This window comes from Coregonus lavaretus (genome assembly GCF_964263955.1).
Source record: "Coregonus lavaretus genome assembly, chromosome: 22".
In the NCBI taxonomy this organism is placed as follows: domain Eukaryota; kingdom Metazoa; phylum Chordata; class Actinopteri; order Salmoniformes; family Salmonidae; genus Coregonus; species Coregonus lavaretus.
In genome coordinates, this window is record NC_140009.1 from 22752442 (window position 1) to 22776381 (window position 23940).

The 23940-nt window shown below is 42.8% G+C and overlaps 1 protein-coding gene across 1 annotated transcript in view; it reads right to left on the bottom strand.

Moving 5' to 3' along the window:
• LOC311149757 (guanine nucleotide-binding protein G(I)/G(S)/G(T) subunit beta-1) overlaps positions 1 to 23940 on the bottom strand; it is an 81831-nt gene that overhangs the window by 20959 nt on the left and 36932 nt on the right. The window contains exons 2-5 of the mRNA XM_084186976.1: positions 14408 to 14514; positions 11729 to 11767; positions 11143 to 11249; positions 1286 to 1349 (exon numbers count right to left, since the gene is read on the bottom strand). Of these exons, the coding sequence (XP_084043102.1) occupies positions 1286 to 1349; positions 11143 to 11249; positions 11729 to 11767; positions 14408 to 14464 (267 nt within the window). The 5' untranslated portion in view covers positions 14465 to 14514. The remainder of the gene's footprint in view (positions 1 to 1285; positions 1350 to 11142; positions 11250 to 11728; positions 11768 to 14407; positions 14515 to 23940) is intronic.

The following is a 23940-nucleotide window of genomic DNA, read 5'->3' on the forward strand; positions in this document are numbered from 1 at the left end:
GTTGGAGGCCACGGAAGGAGTGTTGTATGGCATTGAAGCTCGTTTGGAGGTTTGTTAACACAGTATCCAATGAAGGGCCAAATGTATACAAAATGGTGTCGTCTGCATAGAGGTGGATCTGAGAGTCACCAGCAGCAAGAGCGACATCATTGATATACACAGAGAATAGAGTCGGCCCGAGAATTGAACCTTGTGGCACCCCCATAGAGACTGCCAGAGGTCTAGACAACAGGCCCTCCGATTTGACACATTGAACTCTATCTGAGAAGTAGTTGGTGAACCAGGCGAGGCAGTCATTTGAGAAACCAAGGCTATTTAGTCTGCCAATAAGAATGCGGTGATTGACAGAGTCAAAAGCCTTGGCCAGGTCGATGAAGACGGCTGCACAGTACTGTCTTTTATCGATCGCGGTAATTATATCGTTTAGGACCTTGAGCGTGGCTGAGGTGCACCCATGACCAGCTCGGAAACCAGATTGCATAGCGGAGAAGGTACGGTGGGATTCGAAATGGTCAGTGATCTGTTTGTTAACTTGGCTTTCAAATACTTTCAAATGGCAGGGCAGGATGGTTATAGGTCTGTAACAGCTTAGATCTAGAGTGTCACCCCCTTTGAAGAGGGGGATGACCGCGGCAGCTTTCCAATCTCTGGGGATCTCAGACGATACGAAAGAGAGGTTGAACAGTCTAGTAATAGGGGTTGCGACAATTTCGGCGGCTAATTTTAGAAAGGGTCCAGATTGTCTAGCCAAGCTGATTTGTAGGGGTCCAGATTTGGGGAAGGCCCTTTCCTGTTTCAGCACGACAATGCCCCCATGCACAAAGCGAGGTCCATACAGAAATGGTTTGTCGAGATCGGTGTAGAAGAACCTGACTGGCCTGCACAGAGCCCTGACCTTAACCCCATCGAACACCTTTGGGATGAACTGGGAAGGCGTTCCACTAGATGTTGGAACATTGCTGCAGGGACTGATGTTGGGCAATTAGACCTGGCTCGCAGTTGCCGTACCAATTATTTAAAAAAAAAAAATTATACACCTGTCAGCAACGGGTGTAGCTGAAATAGCCGAATTCACTAATTTGAAGGGGTGTCCACATACTTTTGTATATATAGTGTATGTCACATATACTGGATATCCTATGTCACAGTCATGAAACAACAAATGGTGGAGAATATTTGTAGTCTATTCTTTTGTCTTTAGGTTAAAAAGAAACTGTGTACAAAAATTATTTCAAATGTGAGAGCTTCCTTTTGATTATTTGATAAAAGATGTGGCCAGGCTTACCTTGTTTGTGGTGTAGCTATCCCAAATAATGAGTTTACCATCCTGGGAGGCACTGACTAAAAGCCTATGGGGCAAAAGGAGAGCAATGATTAAACCAGTGACAAAGGAAATCTTAAGAGCACTCATATTATAGGGCACCTGAATGACAGATATCCACACTCCACAAATCCAAACAAAACATGTTAAGTTTGGAACTGTTAATAATAACAGTCATGTCAAGCAGAACACACGCACACACACACATACACACAAATGACTGGTTCCCCTATGAACATATGGTGGAACAATGTTTTGCATTTTAGGGGCGGTGTGGTTTCTAGGGGCCTTTATGGCCGGGGAGCATCTTGCCGCTATCTGGGCGAATCAAATCAGCCCCCGATGCACAGAGGTGGCTGGTTGGGGCACATTGGCTCCCTCTGGACCTGCTCAGCTTTTGCAAATCCTACCTACCCAAGACACACGCTAATTAACACATGCTAAAACACACACACGCCAATACACACACACAACCGTTCAAAAGTTGGGGGTCACTTAGAAATGTCCTTGTTTTCGAAAGAAAAGAAAAAAATGTGTCCATTAAAATAACATCAAATTGATTAGAAATACAGTGTAGACATTGTTAATGTTGTAAATGGCTATTGTAGCTGGAAACGGCTGATTTTTAATGGAATATCTACCTAGGTGTACAGAGGCCCATTATCAGCAACCATCAGTCCTGTGTTCCAATGGCACGTTGTGTTTGCTAATCCAAGTTTTTCATTTTAAAAGGCTAATTGATCATTAGAAAACCCTTTTGCAATTATGTTAGCACAGCTGAAAACTGTTGTGCTGATTAAAGAAGCAATAAAACTGGCCTTCTTGAGACTAGTTGAGTATCTGGAGCATCAGCAATTGTGGGTTCGATTACAGAATCAAAATGGCCAGAAACAATTAACTTTCTTCTGAAACGCGTCAGTCTATTCTTTTTCTGAGAAATGAAGGCTATTCCATGCAAGAAATTGCCAAGAAACTGAAGCTCTCGTACAACGCTGTGTACTACTACCTTCACAGAACCGTGCAAACTGGCTCTAACCAGAATAGAAAGAGGAGTGTGAGGCCCCGGTGCACAACTGAGCAAGAGGACAAATACATTAGAGTGTCTAGTTTGAGAAACAGACGCCCCACAGGTCCTCAACTGGCAGCTTCATTAAATAGTACCCGCAAAACACCAGTCTCAACGTCAACAGTGAAGAGGTGACTCCGGGATGCTGACCTTCTAGGCAGAGTTGCAAAGAAAAAGCCATATCTCAGACTGGCCAATAAAAATAAAATATTAAGATGGCCAAAAGAACACAGACACTGGACAGAAGAAGATTGGAGAAAAAAAAGTGTTATGGACAGACAAATCGAAGTTTGAGGTGTTCGGATCACAAAGAAGAACATTTGTGACGCAGACCAAATGAAAATTTGGTGGAGGCAATGTGATGGTCTGGGGGTGCTTTGGTGGTGGTAAAGTGGGAGATTTGTACAGGGTAAAAGGGATCTTAAGAGATCTTGAAGAAGGAAGGCTATCACGCCATTTTGCAACACCATGCCATACACTGTGGACGGCGCTTGATTGGAGCCAATTTCCTCCTACAACAGGACAATGACCCAAAGCACAGCTCCAAACTATGCAATAACTATTTAGGGAAGAAGCAGTCAGCTGGTAGTCTGTCTATAATGGAGTGGCCAGCACAGTCACCGGATCTCAACCCTATTGAGCTGTTGTGGGAGCCGCTTGACCGTATGGTATGTAAGAAGTGCCCATCAAGCCAACCCAACTTGTGGGAGGTGCTTCAGGAAGCATGGGGTGAAATCTATTCAGATTACCTCATCAAATTGACAACTAGAATGCCAAAGGTCTGCAAGGCTGTAATTGCTGCAAATGGAGGATTCTTTAACGAAAGCAAAGTTTGAAGGACACAATTATTATTTATATTAAACATAATTATTTCTAACCTTATCAATGACTACATTTCCTATGCATTTTGCTATATTTCCTAGTCAAACTCATTTCATGTATGTTTTCATGAAAAACAAGGACATTTCTAAGTGACCCCAAACTTTTGAATGGTAGTGCATACACACACACACACACACACACACACACACACACACCACTGTACTCTACAACATCCCCATCATCCCTATCATAATAGCAATTCATGGTAACTTTGTAAACAATTCATTTAGACCCAGCGTTTATTTGAAACCAGCATTTATTTACTGAAATCTGAGCTGTTGCCTGGCTATTAAATAAATGGACAGGCAGCTATTTGAGACTCTGCATTTAATTGAAGTTATACGGTGTATAAATGTATTAACACCTATATTGTGGGTGTGGTGGGTGTCAAACTGCAAGATGCTTAAAAAACGGGAAAGCTGCTAGCTTTAGTTCTGACAGTGATTAGACTCACACACTTCCTGTCTCTGTGGTTTGAAATCATGTGCTGTTGGTTGAGGCTGATGAATGATGAAACACAGAGGGATTTCTCTGAGGCAAACACCTTAGGTAACAGTAACACAGCTTTGTGAGCCTCAGGTACACTTGCCTTACAACTCCTGCACACTAAACTGTTGACTGCTTGAAATGGAGTGTCAAAGTAGCACGTTTGGAGAAAAAAAAACAATGGAAATGTCTAAAATAATTAAACCAGGCTCGTGTGGATTTATTTTCGCTTTTGGGAGGGTTGGGAAAAATACACTTTAGTAGAACGTTGACTTTGAACCAAGGTGAGTATGTCACTGTCCACTCTGTTTCACCAGAGAGTGAGTAAGATGCTTAACAGAGGTTGCAGCGCATTATCTGACTTTTCAAACACGCCTGCAATAAAGCAGGAGTGGAATTAATTAACTATCCCTCTTCTGCTAGCTTAGCTCCACTCCATTCACTTGTATTTACTGATTACACATTGGCATTTGGATTATTTCTGCTTTTCCATTAGGCTACCGCACCTCAATGTGAATGGAGGCTTTCCAAGTGACTGTTGAGGCCTTGTTGTGAATGAAAAACAACCGGAGATGGAATCAGAGATGTACCTTGTTGACGGCGTTCGACAAACACTAAATATTGTCTGCTGCGTTGCACAACCCGAAAGGCAGCAGTTAAAACTCACGCTGTCCAAGATAATACTGGTAGTAAGTAACTGGAAATGATGTGGCAGAGATGGATTGGATTGTGGATCTAGTTGAGGGTCATCATTGAGTGGGGTGGGTGAGAGACTGGGACACTCTCTTTAGAAGGCGTTCCTCTTGACTAAGTCTATGGTCTACAAACCTGGGCTCGTATTCATAAACCGTACAGAGTAGGAGTGCTGATTTTGGATCGGTTTAGCCTTTTTAGACATTTACATTTACATTTTAGTCATTTAGCAGACGCTTTTATCCAGAGCGACTTACAGTTATTGAGTGCATACATATTTATTTTTTCATACTGGTCCTCCGTGGGAAATGAACCCACAACCCTGGCGTTGCAAACGCCATGCTCTACCGACTGAGCTACAAGGGACTACCAATGAAAATGATTACATACAGTGGCTTGCGAAAGTATTCACCCCCCTTGGCATTTTTCCTATTTTGTTTCATTTACATTTTACATTTACATTTTAGTCATTTAGCAGACGCTCTTATCCAGAGCGACTTACAGGAGCAATTAGGGTTAAGTGCCTTGCTCAAGGGCAGACAGATTTTTCACCTAGTCGGCTTGGGGATTAGAACCAGCGACCTTTCGGTTACTGGCACAATGCTCTTAACCACTAAGCTACCTGCCGCCTTACAACCTGGAATTAAAATGGATTTTTTGGGTGTTTGTATCATTTGATTTACACAACAGGCCTACCACTTTGAAGATGCAAAACATTTATTGTGAAACCAACAAGAAATAAGACCAAAAAAATGAAAACTTGAGCGTGCATAACTATTCACCCCCCCAAAGTCAATACTTTGTAGAGCCACCTTATGCAGCAATTACAGCTGCGAGTCTCTTGGGGTATGTCTCTATAAGCTTGGCACATCTAGCCACTGGGATTTTTGCCCATTCTTCAAGGCAAAAATGCTCTAGCTCCTTCAAGTTGGATAGGCTCCGCTGGTGTACAGCAATCGTTAAGTCATACCACAGATCCTCAATTGGATTGAGGTCTGGGCTTTGACTAAGCCATTCCAAGACATTTAAATGTTTCCCCTTAAACCACTCGTGTTGCTTTAGCAGTATGCTTAGGGTCATTGTCCTGCTGGAAGGTGAACCTCCGTCCCAGTTTCAAATCTCTGGAAGACAAACAGGTTTCCCTCAAGAATTTCCCTGTATTTAGCGCCATCCATCATTCCTTCAATTCTGACCAGTTTCCCAGTCCCTGCCGATGGAAAAACATCCCACAGCATGATGCTGCCACCACCATGCTTCACTGTGGGGGATGGTGTTCTCAGGGTGATGAGAGGTGTTGGGTTTGCGCCAGACATAGCATTTTCCTTGATGGCCAGAAAGCTCAATTTTAGTCTCATCTGACCAGAGTACCTTCTTCCATATGTTTGGGGAGTCTCCCACATGCCTTTAGGCGAACACCAAACGTGTTTGCTTATTTTTTTCTTTAAGCAATGGCTTTTTTCTGGCCACTCTTCCGTAAAGCCCAGCTCTGTGGAGTGTACAGCTTAAAGTGGTCCTGTGGACAGACACTCCAATCTCCGCTGTGGAGCTTTGCAGCTTCTTCAGGGTTATCTTTGGTCTCTTTGTTGCCTCTCTAATTAATGCCCTCCTTGCCTGGTCCGTGAGTTTTGGTGGGCGGCCCTCTCTTGGCAGGTTTGTTGTGGTACCATATTCTTTCCATTTTTTCATAATGGATTTAATGGTGCTCCGTGGGATGTTCAAATTTGGGATATTTTCTTATAACCCAACCCTGATCTGAACTTCTCCACAACTTTGTCCCTGACCTGTTTGGAGAGCTCCTTGGTCTTCATGGTGCCGCTTGCTTGGTGGTGCCCCTTGCTTAGTGGTGTTGCAGACTCTGGGGCCTTTCAGAACAGGTGTATATATACTGAGATCATGTGACAGATAATGTGACACTTAGATTGCACACAGGTGGACTTTATTTAACTAATTATGTGACTTCTGAAGGTAATTGGTTGCACCAGATCTTATTTAGGGGCTTCATAGCAAAGGGGGTGAATACATATGCACGCAGAACCTTTCTGTTATTTATTTTTCTAGAATTTCTTTTAACAAGTTATTTCTTTAATTTCACTTCACCAATTTGTACTATTTTGTGTATGTCCATTACATGAAATCCAAATAAAAATCAAGTTAAATTACTGGTTGTAATGCAACAAAATAGGAAAAACGCCAAGGGGGATGAATGCTTTTGCAAGGCACTGTACAAAGAAAACGATTACATAGACAAGGGGGACCTGATCAGCACTCCCACTGACAAACACATTGGGCACGAATAAGACAGGAAATGTACGCCTTTCCTATGCACTTCTCAGTAGTTGGTATTCAGACTTACCTTTTGCAGGTGCGTAACAGGCTTTGCAGGTGTGGTTACCTTGCGCATGCTGAATAAATGTAATTAAACCTCTGAAAACCCTCCCACTTGCTGGCCAACAACATTTCACTTGGAGTTTGCATTCAATAGGGTTTTCAGTACATGTATCTTAAAGGAAAACTCCACCCAAAAACTATATTTTGGTATTTGTTTCATTAGTCCATTGTTGACATTGTCCAAAAATGTTTTGCTTGTCAGCACTCAAGTTTTCAAGATACTACAGTTGAAGTCGGAAGTTTACATACACTTAGGTTGGAGTCATTAAAACTCGTTTTTCAACCACTCCACACATTTCTTGTTAACAAACTATAGTTTTGGCAAGTCAGTTAGGGCATCTACTTTGTGCATGACACAAGTGATTTTTCCAACAATTGTTTACAGACAGATTATTTCACTTATAATTCACTGTATCACAATTCCAGTGGGTCAGAAGTTTACTTACACTAAGTTGACTGTGCCTTTAAACAGCTTGGAAAATTCCAGAAAATGTCATGGCTTTAGAAGCTTCTGATAGGCTAATTGACATCATTTCAGTCAATTGGAGGTGTACCCGTGGATGTAATTCAAGGACAACCTTCAAACTCCGTGCCTCTTTGCTTGACATCATGGGAAAATGAAAAGAAATCAGCCAAAAATTGTAGACCTCCACAAGTCTGGTTCATCCTTGGGAGCAATTTCCAAACGCCTGAAGGTACCACGTTCATCTGGACAAACAATAGTACGCAAGTATAAACACCATGGGACCACGCAGCCATCATACAGCTCAGGAAGGAGACGCGTTCTGTCTCCTAGAGATGAATGTACTTTGGTGCAATCCCAGAACAACAGCAAAAGGACCTTGTGAAGATGCTGGAGGAAACCGGTAGAAAAGTATCTATATCCACAGTAAAACGAGTCCTATATTGACAACCTGAAAGGCCGCTCAGCAAGGAAGAAGCCACTACTCCAAAACCGCCATAAAAAAGCCAGACTACGGTTTGCGTCTGCACATGGGGACAAAGATCGTACTTTTTAGAGAAATGTCCTCTGGTCTGATTAAACAAAAATAGAACTGTTTGGCCATAATGACTATCGTTATGTTTGGAGGAAAAAGGGGGAGCTTGCAAGCTGAAGAACACCATCCCAACCGTGAAGGACGGGGTTGGCAGCATCATGCTGTGGGGGTGCTTTGCTGCAGGAGGGACTGGTGCACTTCACAAAAGAGATGGCATCATGAGGAAGGAAAATTATGTGGATATATTGAAGCAACATCTCAAGACATCAGTCAGGAAGTTAAAGCTTGGTCGCAAATGGGTCTTCCAAATGGACAATGACCCCAAGCATACTTCCAAAGTTGTGGCAAATTGGCTTAAGGACAACAAAGTCAAGGTATTGGAGTGGCCATCACAAAGCCCTGACCTCAATCCTATAGAAAATGTGTGGGCAGAACTGAAAAAGCGTGTGTGAGCAAGGAGGCCTACAAACCTGACTCAGTTACACCAGCTCTGTCAGGAGGAATGGGCCAAAATTCACCCAACTTATTGTGGGAAGCTTGTGGAAGGCTACCGAAACATTTGACCCAAGTTAAACAATTTAAAGGCAATGCTACCAAATACTAATTGAGTGTATGTAAACTTCTGACACACTGGGAATGTGATGAAATAAATAAAAGCTGAAATAAATCACTCTACTATTATTCTGACATTTCACATTCTTAAAATAAAGTGGTGATCATAACTGACCTAAGACAGGGACATTTTACTAGGATTAAATGTCAAGAATTGTGAAAAACTGAGTTGAAATGTATTTGGCTAAGGTGTATGTAAACTTCCGACTTCAACTGTATATCGTGATATTTAACTTCCAAAATACAGAAATCATCCATGTATGATGCAAAATGCATAATACGGGGATGATTTCTGTATTTTGAAAGTTACATATTACTTCTTACTAGTAATACATTTATTGTTTTAGAAACATTACAAAGCATGCTCATCCGTGTTTTTTTTGTGTTTTGTTGGTATCATTTTAGAGGGGGAAAAATATTTTGCCTGGCAAATTATTATTATGATTTTTTTATCTACCTGCCACTGTGGCTGGTGGACCAAAAAGTACATTTTATGCCCTGCCTAATATGATCCACTATTGTTAGCGACCCTCAGGAACAACTACACGGACGTCACAGAGGAAAGAAAGGTAAACGGAATGGAGACTACAAATTGAAGGAAACTAACACTAAAGTGACAGTTATAAATGTATGTGGGTATTACTGACGGTGGCTCCCGATAGGCCTATTAGTCATGTTGATATGATTTTCAGTTTGCTTCCATATGACTGGTTTCACATTCATCTACAGGGACCATAAGGTAAAATCATCTAAAACAATTGCTATGTGTACTTACAATGCTCTTCTAACAGACTACTTACTTAGCTAGCTCTTATCAATTTATAAATTACAGTGCATGGAGATTCTATCGGAAAAACGAAAGTAGATGTTTTAAATTTGGAACCGCAGGTTCACGCAACCTTATTCATGGTTTTCTCACGCGTAAAGGTGGTAGAACTATTAGGGCATTAAGTCATGGTCAGATTACGGCGTATCTGTAGACACCTCCACCCACAACGAATAGCAGGTGAATAAGCATGCTATTCTCATGCTTAAGTTCAAGGTCAGAATACGCTTAGAGAGAAAAGTGCATAAAAAGGGAATTACACTCCATTCACGCTTAACTCAGGTCCGAATTCCCCCCTTTATGAACTGGGTCAATTAAAGGAGAGCCACCGGGCAGGGGCTATAAACAGCAGAGGGAGGGGGACACACAGACCCTGTGCAGAAATAACACCCAACGCCGGGTCAATACTTCTCTTCATTATGCCATCTCTTTGGAAAGCTGCACTTCGCTACAGGTAGACGAATTAGATTCTTTAACCCCCCCAAAGCAAAGACAATAAACATTAGGGCTGGCACAATTACGTATAACCGACGGTCTGAAAATAAACTAAGTCATAACCGTAAATAAATTATATATATTTTTGTTGTTGTGTGGAACGAACAGCCGACTGAATATGGGACGGCTGGGCATTTGTGCGATTGAGTCAGTTTCGGCCATAAGAAGGACTCTTAACGTGAAGAAACTTTGCTTTGTTGCTCCTTGCTGAAACAAGCAAACAAGTCTTCGGTTGCCTAGGCAATGCCCCTCACAATGCAGCAGCAGCACACAAAACTAGAATGAATAGAACTGGCTTGGAACCTCTAACCCTGGCAATTTGACTGGTAAACTCATGGGTACACTAGCAATGGCTGCCTGGTATTGTGATGCAATAAGTTTCATGGTAAAGTAGAATGTTCATTTCAATGATGTTAACTGATGTGGATCATGCAGTGGAATGTATTTTATGTAATGTCAGTTGAGTTGAATCAACAAATCACAGCACATATTTTACTTCTTGCTTTGCTCCTATGGGTACACTCGCAATGGCCGCCAGTCCAACCATTATGCCACCATTGACTTGAATGAGGATGCCCATTCTATTTCTATGGCAGCACATGCAGTCAGGAGCGGAGGAGAGGAGAAGATGTGCGTACATTTGTATTCGTTTGCTATTCAAACTGTTATTACGGTGAATTACCGTCCTCCTAATACACATGAAATGGAGGGGGTGACGGTGGGGGACTAATTATTCAAATAATTATTCTGTTGCATCATTGTGAACTCACTGGTTCAGAACGGTCTATTCTTTTAATTGGGGTGGAGCGATAAAAATGAATCGGCGCAACAAAGCGAGATGACAAAGCAGTTTGGTTTGGTGAGTGTGGGGTGTGGCGTCTCTGTGGAGTGAAGCGGCACACCTGCGGTAGTGTAATTAGTTGGCTGGTTACCGAGTTGAGAGCTGCTGGACTGGGCTGGGGGCTCCTGGGATGCCCCCCTATGCTCAGGAACACGGGAGTCACCAGCACTGACTGACACTCAGGGAAGAGCAGCCAGCAACACCACTAACAAAGGACGACTCCATTTTGAATGTTTTCCCTACCCGCATATCCCACCCCTTACACACACAAACAATGATACCGGCACACACACAGTACGTACACATGCGACACAAACACATAAGCGTGCCTGTACAGTACGCACACAAAAACACTTGAGTTAACTATTTTCCACAAACACACACCATAACAAAGGTTCTACTCGGGAGATGTTTGTTTTTTGGTGAGGGAGCCATCTTGGAATCTCTTTATACAGGAAAACTGCACAAGACAACTGGGGGGAGGGGGATATTTAATTATTTAGTTAATGACAGAAAGTGGCTAAATAAGATTACCTTGAGTCAGTGCCCCAGTGCATGGCATAGATTTTAGCCAGATGCCCCCTCAGTGTTCGTCTAGTGCGCATCTGAATTCGGCCAATGGGGTCGATGTTTGCTGTGATCTGAAAGGAAGGGGGGGGGGGGAACGATCAATGACCATGACACAATAGGCTGTGTATCTGCATTAGAAATGGGGATGCCCTTTACTTGGTTCTCTTCTGTGAAACCATTGTCTTTCCTTATCAGCTCCCATGATGTTGCATTTATAGAAGTACAGAGAGTGGGTGCTGCTGCTTCCAGGATTTGTTGGCTGGGTGACACAGAGCCTAGCGAGGGCAGCCTCCATTCTAGTGAGCCATCTCTGCTGCTAGTTAAGCACAGCCTTTGAGCTGTGGACTCATTGAACCCCAGTGCATCACTCTCACCTATTCCAGTTTAACCATTACTAAGCTTTGACAACACGTTTAACATGACCTGTCAACTGTATCCTGAATAACGAGGGAGACTTTAAGTGGTTCCCCATCCCTCCCATCCTCGTGTCTGAACTGCACTCTATGGGATCTGTTTGTGTTTCAACTGAGAGTGGTGTAAGGGGTCTTACCTGAGACAGGGTAGCATCCGCACACGCTTTCCTGGCATCCTGGAGGTAACAACAAAAAAAAAAGGTTAATTTCATTTTCACATAAGCTTTTGATAACGTGACAATATCTCAGAATTCCACCTCAATTAATTGAAGCGTTGAGCCAATAGTTTCAGCCATCACGGTGATAATTACCATTCCCACTGACCTGATAAAGACTACCACTTACTTACTTACACTACATTACCATTATTCCTCCTCCACCAAACTTTACAGTTGGCACTATGCATTGGGGCAGGTAGCGTTCTCCTGGCATCTGCCAAACCCAGATTTGTCCGTCAGACTGCCAGATGGTGAAGCGTGATTCATCACGCCAGAGAACGTGTTTCCCCTGCTCCAGAGTCCAATGGCGGCGAGCTTTACACCACTCCAGCCGACGCTTGGCATTGCGCATGGTGATTTCAGGCTTGTGTGCGGCTGCTCGGCCATGGAAACTCATTTTATGAAGCTCCCGACAAACAGTTATTGTGCTGACGTTGCTTCCAAAGGCAGTTTGGAACTCGGTAGTGAGTGTTGCAACCGAGGACAGATGATTTTTAGGCACTCGGCAGTCCCGTTCTGTGAGCTTGTGTGGCCTACCACTTTGCGGTTGAGCCATTGTTGCTCCTAGACTTTAACTTCACAATAACAAAACTTACAGTTGACCGGGGCAGCTCTAGCAGGGCAGAAATGTCATTGCCCTTATGCTTAAAACAAATGCAATATAGACAACAACAATTAAATTAAATACCCATATAAATAGCTATTCATGTTTATTTTCCCCCATTAAAAACACTCTTACATATCTGTCTAGGTTGGAACTGTTGCTGTTAAAATACAATAACTAATTTTTCATTCTGAACTGAAATAAACTGATTGATCACGTCACACAGATGTAAACCAGAAAACACACACACACATACAGTCCTAATGAGAGGTGTGTGGCTGGTTGAAGATTCAACAAGCATGTCTATTCTGGGCTCAGTTTTTGACAGTGCAACCCTGAGTCTGTTTCTGTACTTGTTTTTTAAGTACGCCAGAGTTGAGAACCCTGACTGTGGTGCCAAACTGGATCAGAACATCTACTGCTTTCTCAGCCAGGCAGGAGACCGCTTCCTGCTGTAGATGAGCAAACCAGAACTGTGTGAGTGAATGGGTTTGCCTCAAAAAGCATCTTGCTTCAAATCAGTTTATTCCAGTTCAGAATAAAAATGATTACTTGTATTTTAACAGCAACAGTTCCAACCTAGACTTCACCAATCATTTCTACAGTAAAATGTACAATAGGCCTGATCATTTTACATCTTCATATTTAGTTACTTAGGGTTGCACTCAGTAGCTAGCTAGTTTGCTTTGGCTAACGTTAGCTATCTAGCTATTATAGCTGTGTACAAGCGAATTGTTTGAAAGATAAACTCACATCTACTATGAGAGATAGTACTCCCTTATTTCTGCTCATCATCACCTGTTATAAAATGACAACAATGCCTTGCTAGCTGATTTACTTTTCCACTGTCGAAGCACTGTTTCCTGAAGCATTCTGCCCTGTTCTGAAAGAACTCCCTGGCTTTACCGTCATGCTGTGGATGTTTGGTCACAAAACACATTGTGGGCGCTCCTCTTTATTTCTCTAAGTTTGTATGAAATCAAGAGAGAGAAACTCGTCGCTGTATTTGCGTTTCATGACGATTGAGGTCAGTCAGAAGTAGTGGCTACAACTCCATTTGATGACAGCGGTGAGTGATGACGAGTAGGAATGACAAGTAATTGGCTGACAGCGCATCATCTGCTGCTGAACGACAGCGCTTCAGCGTGTGGGTCGCGGAGTGATCTTCAAGAAAACTGCAGAAAAAATATCTGGTAAACCGCAAAGCACACGGGCATCTGCCAAACTGGCACCGCTGCTGAACAGAGAGAGCAGTTGCACTTGGCCAAATCAATTCCAGTAATTCATGAAATAATTATACATTTACTATAACACATCGTGACCCACCATTAACAGGTCCGTGACCCATACTTTAAGGCTGATCTAGACCACAAGCCAAGGGGTCCAAATGTGTAATTATTGGTGTTTCAATGTTTTATCACAACAAATACTATTGTACCTGCACCAAAACTCCAGTATTCTTCCTTCATAGGTTTTTCTCCATCTTCATTTTAAATAGGAAGCCAATTTGTTTTCAGCACTTTTATTTCCATGAATGATCAAAACTCATCTTCTCATGGCTCTCTTGTCCCTTTGCAGCAGACATAGTGAGCAATATGTTTTGACCATGGAATCACAAAATCACAGTATTGAATCGCAATACATATAGAATCGTAAGAGTCGCTATATATATATATATATATAAATAATCATAATTCACAACTGACAACGTTTTTATCACAAATGAAACATTTCTAGTATCTTGCAGAGAGATTTCACAGCAGATAGCGAGTTACGAGAGAATTGACTGTGACTAAAATAGGTGCAGGAGTACGTTATAGTTTGAAGCATTTTAAAGTGCTAAAATGTAAAACGCAATGTTCAACTGAGAACAATGTTTTTATTAAGACTTTCGGTACAGCTTCGTGAATTGTAGTTCCCTCTAGTGGCGCCATGTAAAATCCCAATGCATTTATGAGAAGAAAGCAGGGAGAGGACGATTGTGGAGGACTTACTCTGATCTGGTTCTTGAGCTGCTCGGCCTCCTGGCGTAGCTGGTCCAGTTCGCTCATTTTCTTCTGCTAATGGTGTGCCTCGCTCCGCCGCCGGGACTCGTGCTGATCTGAGGGATGAGAAAGAGGAGGGACAAGCTCAACACCCTGGTCACACACAGTTTCTCAAATTGGCAATTAGCGGTACTCACCAGACCAGGGTTCAAACTGTATTTGAAATCTGATGAAGTCCTAAAAAGTACAAACCCAGCCCAATTGCCAATCTGGCACGACAGGCAAACTCAAGCAAACGCTCGCTGAACCCAGGTCTGGTACACACAGGCATCTCAATAAACAGCTGTTACAGGGGCCCTAACAAGGCCATCAGCTCAAAGTGATGGTCTAAATCCCTGAGACAGGCTCAATATGCTTGAGACAAATTATTGAAACAGCAAGGACAAGCTCAGGGCAACTAGGGTTGAATGTTTCAGAGACCGAGACCATGTTATGGTAAGCTGCTATTTCAAAATGGTAGCCTTTAGATTTTCAAGCTAATACCTTTGTGCCGTGAAAGATAGGAGAAACTGAAGCGGTGTTGTATCACATTTATGTAACATCCAAAAAAGTAACTGCTGAGAAGAAATTGTTCACCATTTTGGCTTTTGGACTCAGCATACACTCTTCAGTAAAATACACAGCAAAGCAAATTCCCTCTCAGAATCACACAACATCCCTCCGAAAGATCCATAAGGCACACACAAGTCACAGAATCCCAACCCTTTCTAGAGAAACCAAGATGTGTCCTTGCCAGCCTGAAACGGTTACCTAGCAACATGATTCTGCAGCTAGTTTGTGCAACAGATCTTTTTTATTTTGCAGAATCTATCTCCCCCCCATCTCTCTATACACTGGCCAACCCAAGGCAAACATCTGGCACTTGGCGGCCGGTAGCCATTCCTGGACAACTGAGGCTAAATTAAAATCCATTGGCGGAAATCCATTCAGTCTGCGAAACCCTTGAGAACATACCCCTCCTTGGCTTGCCGAACGGAGAGAGGGCTGGAGCGTGAAACGAGAGGAGCCGGGTTGGTTCTGTGAGTTACTTCTAGCCCAGAGGTGCTCAGGTGAGAAGGGCAGGCACTAGTGCTGTTCTCAGATGCTCTGGCCCTGGTCAGTGGGCTCAGAACTCTCCTCCCAATGTCATCCCTGTAATCCTGGAACACAGTTGATTCAGCTCCTCCATCCAAATCCGGTTAAGACAAAAACCTGCTGATGATCCTAAAAGCAGTGGCTATCCCGCTGACCCCAATCCTTTGGTCAACGGGCTTATTCCTGACACATTCTCTGGAGAAAGAACAGGAAATACAAACAAACACACAAGTATAGGCTACTTAGTGTAGTGATAAATGCTACAGTACAAGTTGAAAGTTCTGCATATTGACTATCTGGGTTGAAGATCATTATTGGCTGATGGAGACTGCTAAGCGCTACCACTGAGCACTTTGCAACAATGCTCATCTTACATTTCTACCAACCGGTTCACAAAAATAAAGAGCCCATTGTCATCATCAACCAGTTGCCATTGGTTTTTACAAGACAAATGGCTTTATTTTGTGTTAGTACATTAACAGGCTTCCAGCTTTACGATTCATAGGATTGACTAAGATATGTGTAAAGGAATTCAGCCAATGAGGAAATTGCTGACCATCTTCAATTTACGTAGGTAATACAAATAAAGCAGAGCATTTCTTAGAACTTTTGTGCCAACCATTACATCCACCTTTGTCATTACCAAAACACAGTTAAAGAAACACTAATATCCACATTTCTGAATTGTATGTAGACCAGGGGTACTCAAATACTATTTGAGAAGGTCCAGTCACAAACTTCCTAGGTGGCCAAGGTCCAGATAGATATTTTAATTCATCTGCGTAATAACAAACCCTCACCATGCAACACCAAACTGTATTGACCCCATTCTAGGTCCACATCTGGCTGATGTAGACGATCACAGTTTTGCAAAAAATAAATAAACCATCCTGTCTGGATTTTCCTTACCTCCCTATCGCCCTCTGTCTTTTCTGTATGGGTCGTCCTTAGAGCTTGGAGACCTTCTGAATGACAAGACCTTATCCTTCAAACACCTGACCCATCTCAGCAGCTACATGCCACCTGATTGGCCCGTGGGGCTAACTAGGTCTGATTCTAAGCAATGCGACTTACCCCCCATAATCTTGTTGATAAAAATGTGTCACGGTAATATCTCTAATTCTCCTAGTCTTTTCCCTGACGAGAGCCCTGGTGTCAGAGCCAGTTAGCAGGACCTGCGCGTGGCCTTTTCACAGAACCAAAGCTGTACAGACACGGGCCTCCATCCTCTCCATAAAAACCTGTCGCTATTTTAACTAAATACACTTACAAGAAAAAGGTGGAAGTGAGTAGTAGGGTCTACTGTGAGTATTCGAAACTACAGGACGCCTTGAATAGGCTTAGGGATGTCTAGGCTGTATTAATTGGACCATATTGGATGCTGGTGGTCGAAATAGGTTTGTAAATCCCGTTACAATAGTCTGTTACATGCAAACAAAGGGGCACTAATATTCAAATTGAGATGGAATAAGTACCAACCAAATTGGTCATACAGATGGAAATTAATCCAACTATGGTGACAGAAATATGAGTGGGGGGGGGGGGGCTCTGTAAATGTTAGCAGAAGTGGGATTTGGGGAGCGGCTGGGTGAGTATACCTTGGTGATGTAAGTGTGATATTTCTTTGTGGGGGAGCTCTATGATGGTGGCCGAAGTGTAATTCAGAGTAGGGTTGGGCGGTATCCAGATTTTCATACAGTCATACCGTTTCTGTACCATACAGTATCACCAAATTACTTTTATTTTTACGCACAAAACAATTTAGGCAACAGGGATATTGATCCGTTAGGGGATTGAATGTCTCTGCTGTAACCAAGAATCTTGACATCTAGCCACTTAAGCTAGCAAACGAAATGCATAGCTGGAGCCCTGAGCTATACACACTTTATTTGACATCTCAGATTTCTTATAGTTATACTTAACTTATAGTTAGTTATAAGCAGTGGCATAGCACGGACCACCTCAGCCCCCACGAGGCGGGTGTGCCCCCAACACCAAAATAATACATTATTATATTCGGTATTAAAAATCATACCATAGGTATTTCAAAATACCCTGGTATATGGTATAATTGGTATATCGCCCAAGCGTAATTCAGAGGGCCATTTTCTGTTCTGGTGGTGGGAGTGTGTTGAAACCGCTGGCAGCCCCACTGATAGTGCGTCTCTACACTGCTGCCTTCTCTCTCAGCCGGCTATTTTTAGAGAGGTGGAGGACGAGGGAAGCAGACTTCACATTTTCCAGCCAGTCCTATCGGTTCCATCATCTCAAGCACAACGCAGTGACAAGGGGAGAGGGAAGTGAAATTAGACTCGGCACCAGAGCTTTAAAGGCATTTCTTCTTCCTATAAAGCAAAATCAGCATTTAGTACTGTATCAAGCCCTGACTTCACATTGTACAGCCATTTGACATAGGGAAGCCTAAAAACCTCAGAAACCGCTGAGGAATGTCTTCATTTTCAGAAGCATCAAGTGGCAATTAATTACTTCCCATAGTATAACAGCTATAGATTTGATCAGAGTAAAAGTGGATAAGATCGACATTACTAGGCCACCTTTTCAATAACATTATTGGTTCAGAGACAAAGCAGTCAAATGAATTGCTTCTTTCAGAACCCAATTCCTCCTACCCCCGATGTACGTAAACGTTATTCATATCAACAATACCATTAAAACAGACCTGACTTATTCAAAAAAGGCAACTAACGAATCAGAAGTTGTACACATGAACAGTTGGAAGGTAACAGGGCAGCAGGTACCATTGGGCCAGTAAACAAAAGGTCGCTGGTTCGAATCCCCCGAGCTGACTAGGTAAAAAATCTGTCGATGTGCCCTTGAGCAAGGCACATAACCCTTAATGCTCCTGTAAGTCACTCTGGATAAGAGTGTCTGCTAAAATTACGTAAATGTAAAAACAGGTAGGCGGGACTCAACATGAATTCACGTGGGAGGTTGGTGGGCTATTGTGGTGTATACCGTAGAGGTAAGCTCCTCCCACGGCATGAGGTAGAGGACAGAGGCAGGCTGGGCGGGTAGGCAGGGAGATGTTCTAGTGCACAGGAGGATACAGGAAAGGGAGGCAAAGGACAGAGACAGATTAGCCTAATTAGAGTGAACAAGCAGAGGACGATTGGGAGGAGAACTGCTAATTAACCCCTTGGTGAAGGGGAACCGGGTGTGGTAACCTTTACGGCATTAAGAGCCCAGTGGAGCAGACGCACACACCCAGTCACCTTGCTGCTGCTGGGAGCCTCTTAAGTTAGCAGCCTGAGAGATCGGTGCTACTACACACTAGCCACACACTGTGGCTATTCACATAACCCAAAACCAACCATGAAATACTCAGTTTGCCTTGTGGTCATTGACTCCAAAGTTTATCTTGGCATCTATCATTTATTACAGACTACAGACCGAGAGTCAACCAAGTGCTCATAAAAAAGTTGAGCGGACTTGGCCAATGATTTCTATGGGCTGATGATCATTTCAGTGAATTTCAATTTCAGGTTTTGAAAGCTTTGTGTCCACCTGATATGGATCAATTCAAGAAGGGGCTGTCGAAATATAACTTTTTTTGTTGAGTTAATCGCATGGTTCTCTAATTAATTACGATTAATTGCAATTTTATAAATTGGGTTGTAGTTCATGTATTTTTATAGTAGGGGAATGAAAAACAAAAACTGTATTCTAAGAAAATAACCAAATTAGCCAGGTCTGATATAAAAGGTCTGATGTCAAATATCATAGCTACAACTATTAGATCTAGCCTAGGCTACTTCTTATGCATGTTTCTCAACATAAACTAATCACAAGCTGCTACTGTACTAGAATTGGTTCTGTTCTGATTAAAATCATTGTAGGAAATGTTTGCTGAATCTAGACATTCTGCCATAGCACTCTAAAACATTCTTGTTTGGTTAGCTAGCTAACATTAGCATACCTGGCTAGCTAATTCTGTGCAAATTGTATTACTGTTATCTAAAGAAAAGCCTGAGAAAGTGTTTGATTGAACTTTCTATAGGTTTCCCTTCAAAGTTGTTGCTAATAACTGTGCGCATAGTGGATGGTTTCAACACCAATAGAGACAGACCGCTCTACAGCTGCTGCAGCTGGTGAGACCACAGAGCGTGCCTGGTGTGTTGCGCTCATAAGGGTCCGTGCGGACGCACAGACATTTGGGTGAAAAATATGTAGGTTAAAAAACATGTTAACCTTGACAGCCCTAATTCCAGAGTAACCTGTTGTAATCCAGATCAGAAAACCAAGGTTTGTTCTCTAAATACAGGAAACATCTCTGAAAACAACATGAACGGTGGCCTGCGCATGTTTCGCCACCGGTACGCCTGAAACCATAGACACTTCGCATGAGACCAACCAACCATTGATTTTATTGACTTGCATATTTCAGCCATGATGACAATATAATGATGACTTCCCTGACTCTGCGGTTAAAGAGAATTTCAAAAATCCCATGACTGAAATTTAAGTCAATCTCAGATCAATTATCACGGGCCAAGTTAACCTCCCCTTTCATGTAAGAAAGTCATGACCATCATGCTTTTAGGGAAAGATTATAAGTTTGACCAATTCCAGTCCCCTTGCCGAGGTCCTCCCCAGGATAATTTTTATGTAGAAGGACTGAGAAGCTCAGGTCTGGTGACTTAAAAAAAAAAGGAGATTCTACTAAAAAATGAATTTAAATAAAATTATGCTGATACCATCTAAAATATAATTTCCGGAAATGAGCCAAATAACATGTTGGCAATTCTTTAAATTATTTTTTAACATATTGGACCATGCAGTGCTCTAGACTTTTCCACTGGTGGCACAAACTTTTTCAGTTGATGGCACCAGCACGATTTGGTCGCACACATTTTGCGCCTCTGCACGGCGATAAGATAATGACCTGACCCGTGTCCCATTATTTACCTGCATTTCCATACAGAACTAGGCTAATTATGATTAGCCATCTTTTAAATTAGCATGCCCAAGCAGGGCTTGACATTCAGGTAAATTTGCCAGTGGCACACCGGGCCCGAATGAAAAGAATACTGGCCAGGGAAAGCGGATGAGTAGTGCATCATTTAAATGTTATCTTTAATTTGCGGGCTGAGCAAGTAGCCTTTAGACTATAATAGCGCTGGGAGATATGGACAAAATATCTTATCACAGTATTTAAAAACAAATTGATGGTATGATGGTATTTTATGTTTTGAAATTACAAAAGTTCTAAATGTGCTTTATGAGTAGTGCGTGACCCTAGGGTGGCAACACATACATTCTAAGTGATTTCAATGGGTCTTTCTGATTGTTTTATACTGTTCAATTAAACCAAAAATACTTTTCAGCATTTATCAATTTCTGCATTTCCTGCACTCATTTAGAGATTTCCACACTGCCACGTAGGGCAGCACGATATGAGAAAACAATCTAGGCCTTATTGTTAACCAAATGTTGCAATTGCGATTTGACTTGCAATTTAGAGCAAAACACTCTGGTGAACTGTTGGAATCATGGAAATAGAATGATTATTCTAATTCTATCGTTAGAATATAATTGTGGGCACTTTGAAAACAGTGTTGTTTGACATGACAACTAATAAAAATGTTATTGTCACTGGGTAGGAACCAAAGTGTGGATAAGTCTTTCCTAGGGGACCCTATAATCTTTGGCTACATTGAATGTTCTCTCAGCTGCTTCATGTAGCTAACATATTCATGCATCGCATATTCCTCTATGATTTAGAAGATACTGTTGCACAAACATGCTGATTTAGGTCTACACCATCACTGGTATTATCAGGCTGTATAGCTAATTACGTTTGCTTTGAATCAGTACATTTATTAGCTAGCTAGCCAGCTAACTAGTGATTAGCGGCTAACAAGATTTAGGCCCAACTTGCTAAGAAAAGACAAACTAGCTCCCGAGTGGCGCAGTGGTCTAAGGCACTGCATCACAGTGCTAGCTGTGCCACTAGAGATCCTGGTTCGAATCCAGGCTCTGTCGTAGCCGGCCGCGACCGGGAGACCCATGGGGCGGCGCACAATTTGCCCAGCGTCGTCCAGGGTAGGGAGGGTTTGGCCGGCAGGGATGTCCTTGTCCCATCGCGCACTAGCGACCCCTGTGGCGGGCCGGGCGCAGTGCATGCTGACTCGGTCGCCAGGTGTACGGTGTTTCCTCCGACACATTGGTGTGGCTGGCTTCCGGGTTAAGCGGGCACTGTGTCAAGAAGCAGTGCGGCTCGGTTGGGTTGTGTTTTGGAGGACGCATGACTCTCGACCTTCGCCTCTCCCGTGTCCGTACGGGGGTTGCAGCAATGGGACAAAGACTAACTACCAATTGGATACCACGAAAATGGGGAGTAAAAAGAACAACAAAAAAACTTTAAAGTACTTTTTTAGGAAAGAGTGGACTGTGCGCAGCAGCTCAAGATTATTTGATTGACATTTCTGGTTGCCTAGTGATGGACTTTAGTTTCAAGGGGCCACATTCCATTATGTCTGAAAAGAGACATCGATACAGGCTACCTGTAGCCTACTGTAATTTCATATGAGGCAAAAACTAAGAGTAGGCTACCCCATGCTCGCAAGACTGGCCCAAAGACATCAGTGCCATGAATAGCTAGGATATTCTACAAGCAACAGACCAAAGACTGAACACACACTTGCATCATTAGCAAAGAGACTGAGCAGGCAGGCCGGTGTGAGGGAGAGAGGGGCAGAAGGCAGCTCATATGTTTTGGTAATCTGCATCTAGCAATGTCTTGTCTTGCAAATTCACCAAGTAGCCTAAAGTTCACCTCTTACTTTCTGGTTTTATTTGAACTACACAACATCCCCAGGCCTTTATAGCCTATCGGCTATAACACAGAAAATAATATGTTTTGTGATAACTGAACTGTGATTTTAATTAAGGTTTTTCGGTTAGTGGTTTTCTTAATGTTAAGGATCATAACTTTATTTAAATGTTCACACACCTACTTCCTAATATTGAGTTGCACCCCCTTTTGCCCTCAGAACAGCCTCAATTCATCGGGGCATGGACTCTACAAGGTGTCGAAAGCGTTCCACAGGGATGCTGGACCATGTTGACTCCTAGAGTTCTGTCAAGTTGGCTGGATGTCCTTTGGGTGGTGGACCATTCTTGATACACAAGGGAAATGGTTGAGCGTGAAAAATCCAGCAGTGTTGCAGTTCTTGACACAAACCGGTGCGCCTGGCACCTACTACCATATCCCGTTTAAAGGCACTTAAATAATTTGTGTTGCCCATTCACCCTCTGAATGGCACACATACACAATCCATGTCTCAATTGTCTCAAGGCTTAAAAATAATTCTTTAACCCGTCGCCTCCCCTTCATCTACACTGATCGAAGTGGATTAACAAGTGACATCAATAAGGGATCATAGCTTTCATCTGGATTCACCTGGTCAGTCTGTCATGTAATGTTTCGTACACTCAGTGTATAGCACAACTTCGGATTTCACCTCAATCTCAAAAATCTAATCAAATTTTATTTGCCACATGCGCCGAATACAACAGGTGTAGACATTACAGTGAAATGCTTACTTACAAGCCCATAACCAACAATGCAGTTTAAGAAAATAATAATATGAAAATAGCAAATAATTAAAGAGCAGCAGTAAGATAAAATAACAGTAGGGAAGTTATATACAGAGGGGTACTGGTACAGAGTCAATGTGCGGGGGCACCGGTGAGTCGAGGTAATATGTACATGTGGGTAGAGTTAAAGTGACTATGCATAGATAATAAACAGAGTAGCAGCAGCATAAAAGAGAGGGGTGGGGTGGGGGGGGCAGTGCAAATAGTCCGGGTAGCCATGATTAGCTGTTCAGGAGTCTTATGGCTTGGGGGTAGAAGCTGTTAAGAAGCCTTTTGGACCTAGACTTGGCGCTCCGGTACGGCTCGTGACGTTTTTTTTTTCTTTCCCCTGTAGTCCACAATCATCTCTGTCTTGAGCACGTTGAGGGAGAGGTTGTTATCCTGGCACCACACGGCCAGGTCTCTGACCTCCTCCCTATAGGCTGTCTCATCATTGTTGGTGATCAGGCCTACCACTGTTGTGTCGTCGGCAAACTTAATGATGGTGTTGGAGTAGAGCGTCTGCTAAATGACTAAAATGTCAAATGTAAATGTGCCTGGCCATGCAGTTATGGGTGAACATGGAGTACAGGAGGGGCATGAGCATGCACCCCTGAAGGGCGTCCGTGTTAAGGATCAGCGTGGCAGATGTGTTGTTACCCACCCTTACCACCTGGGGGCGGCCCGTCAGGAAGTCCAGGATCCAGTTGCAGAGGGAGGTGTTTAGTCCCAGGGTCCTTAGCTTAGTGATGAGCTTTGAGGGCACTATGGTGTTGAACGCTGAGCTCTAGTCAATGAATAGCATTCTC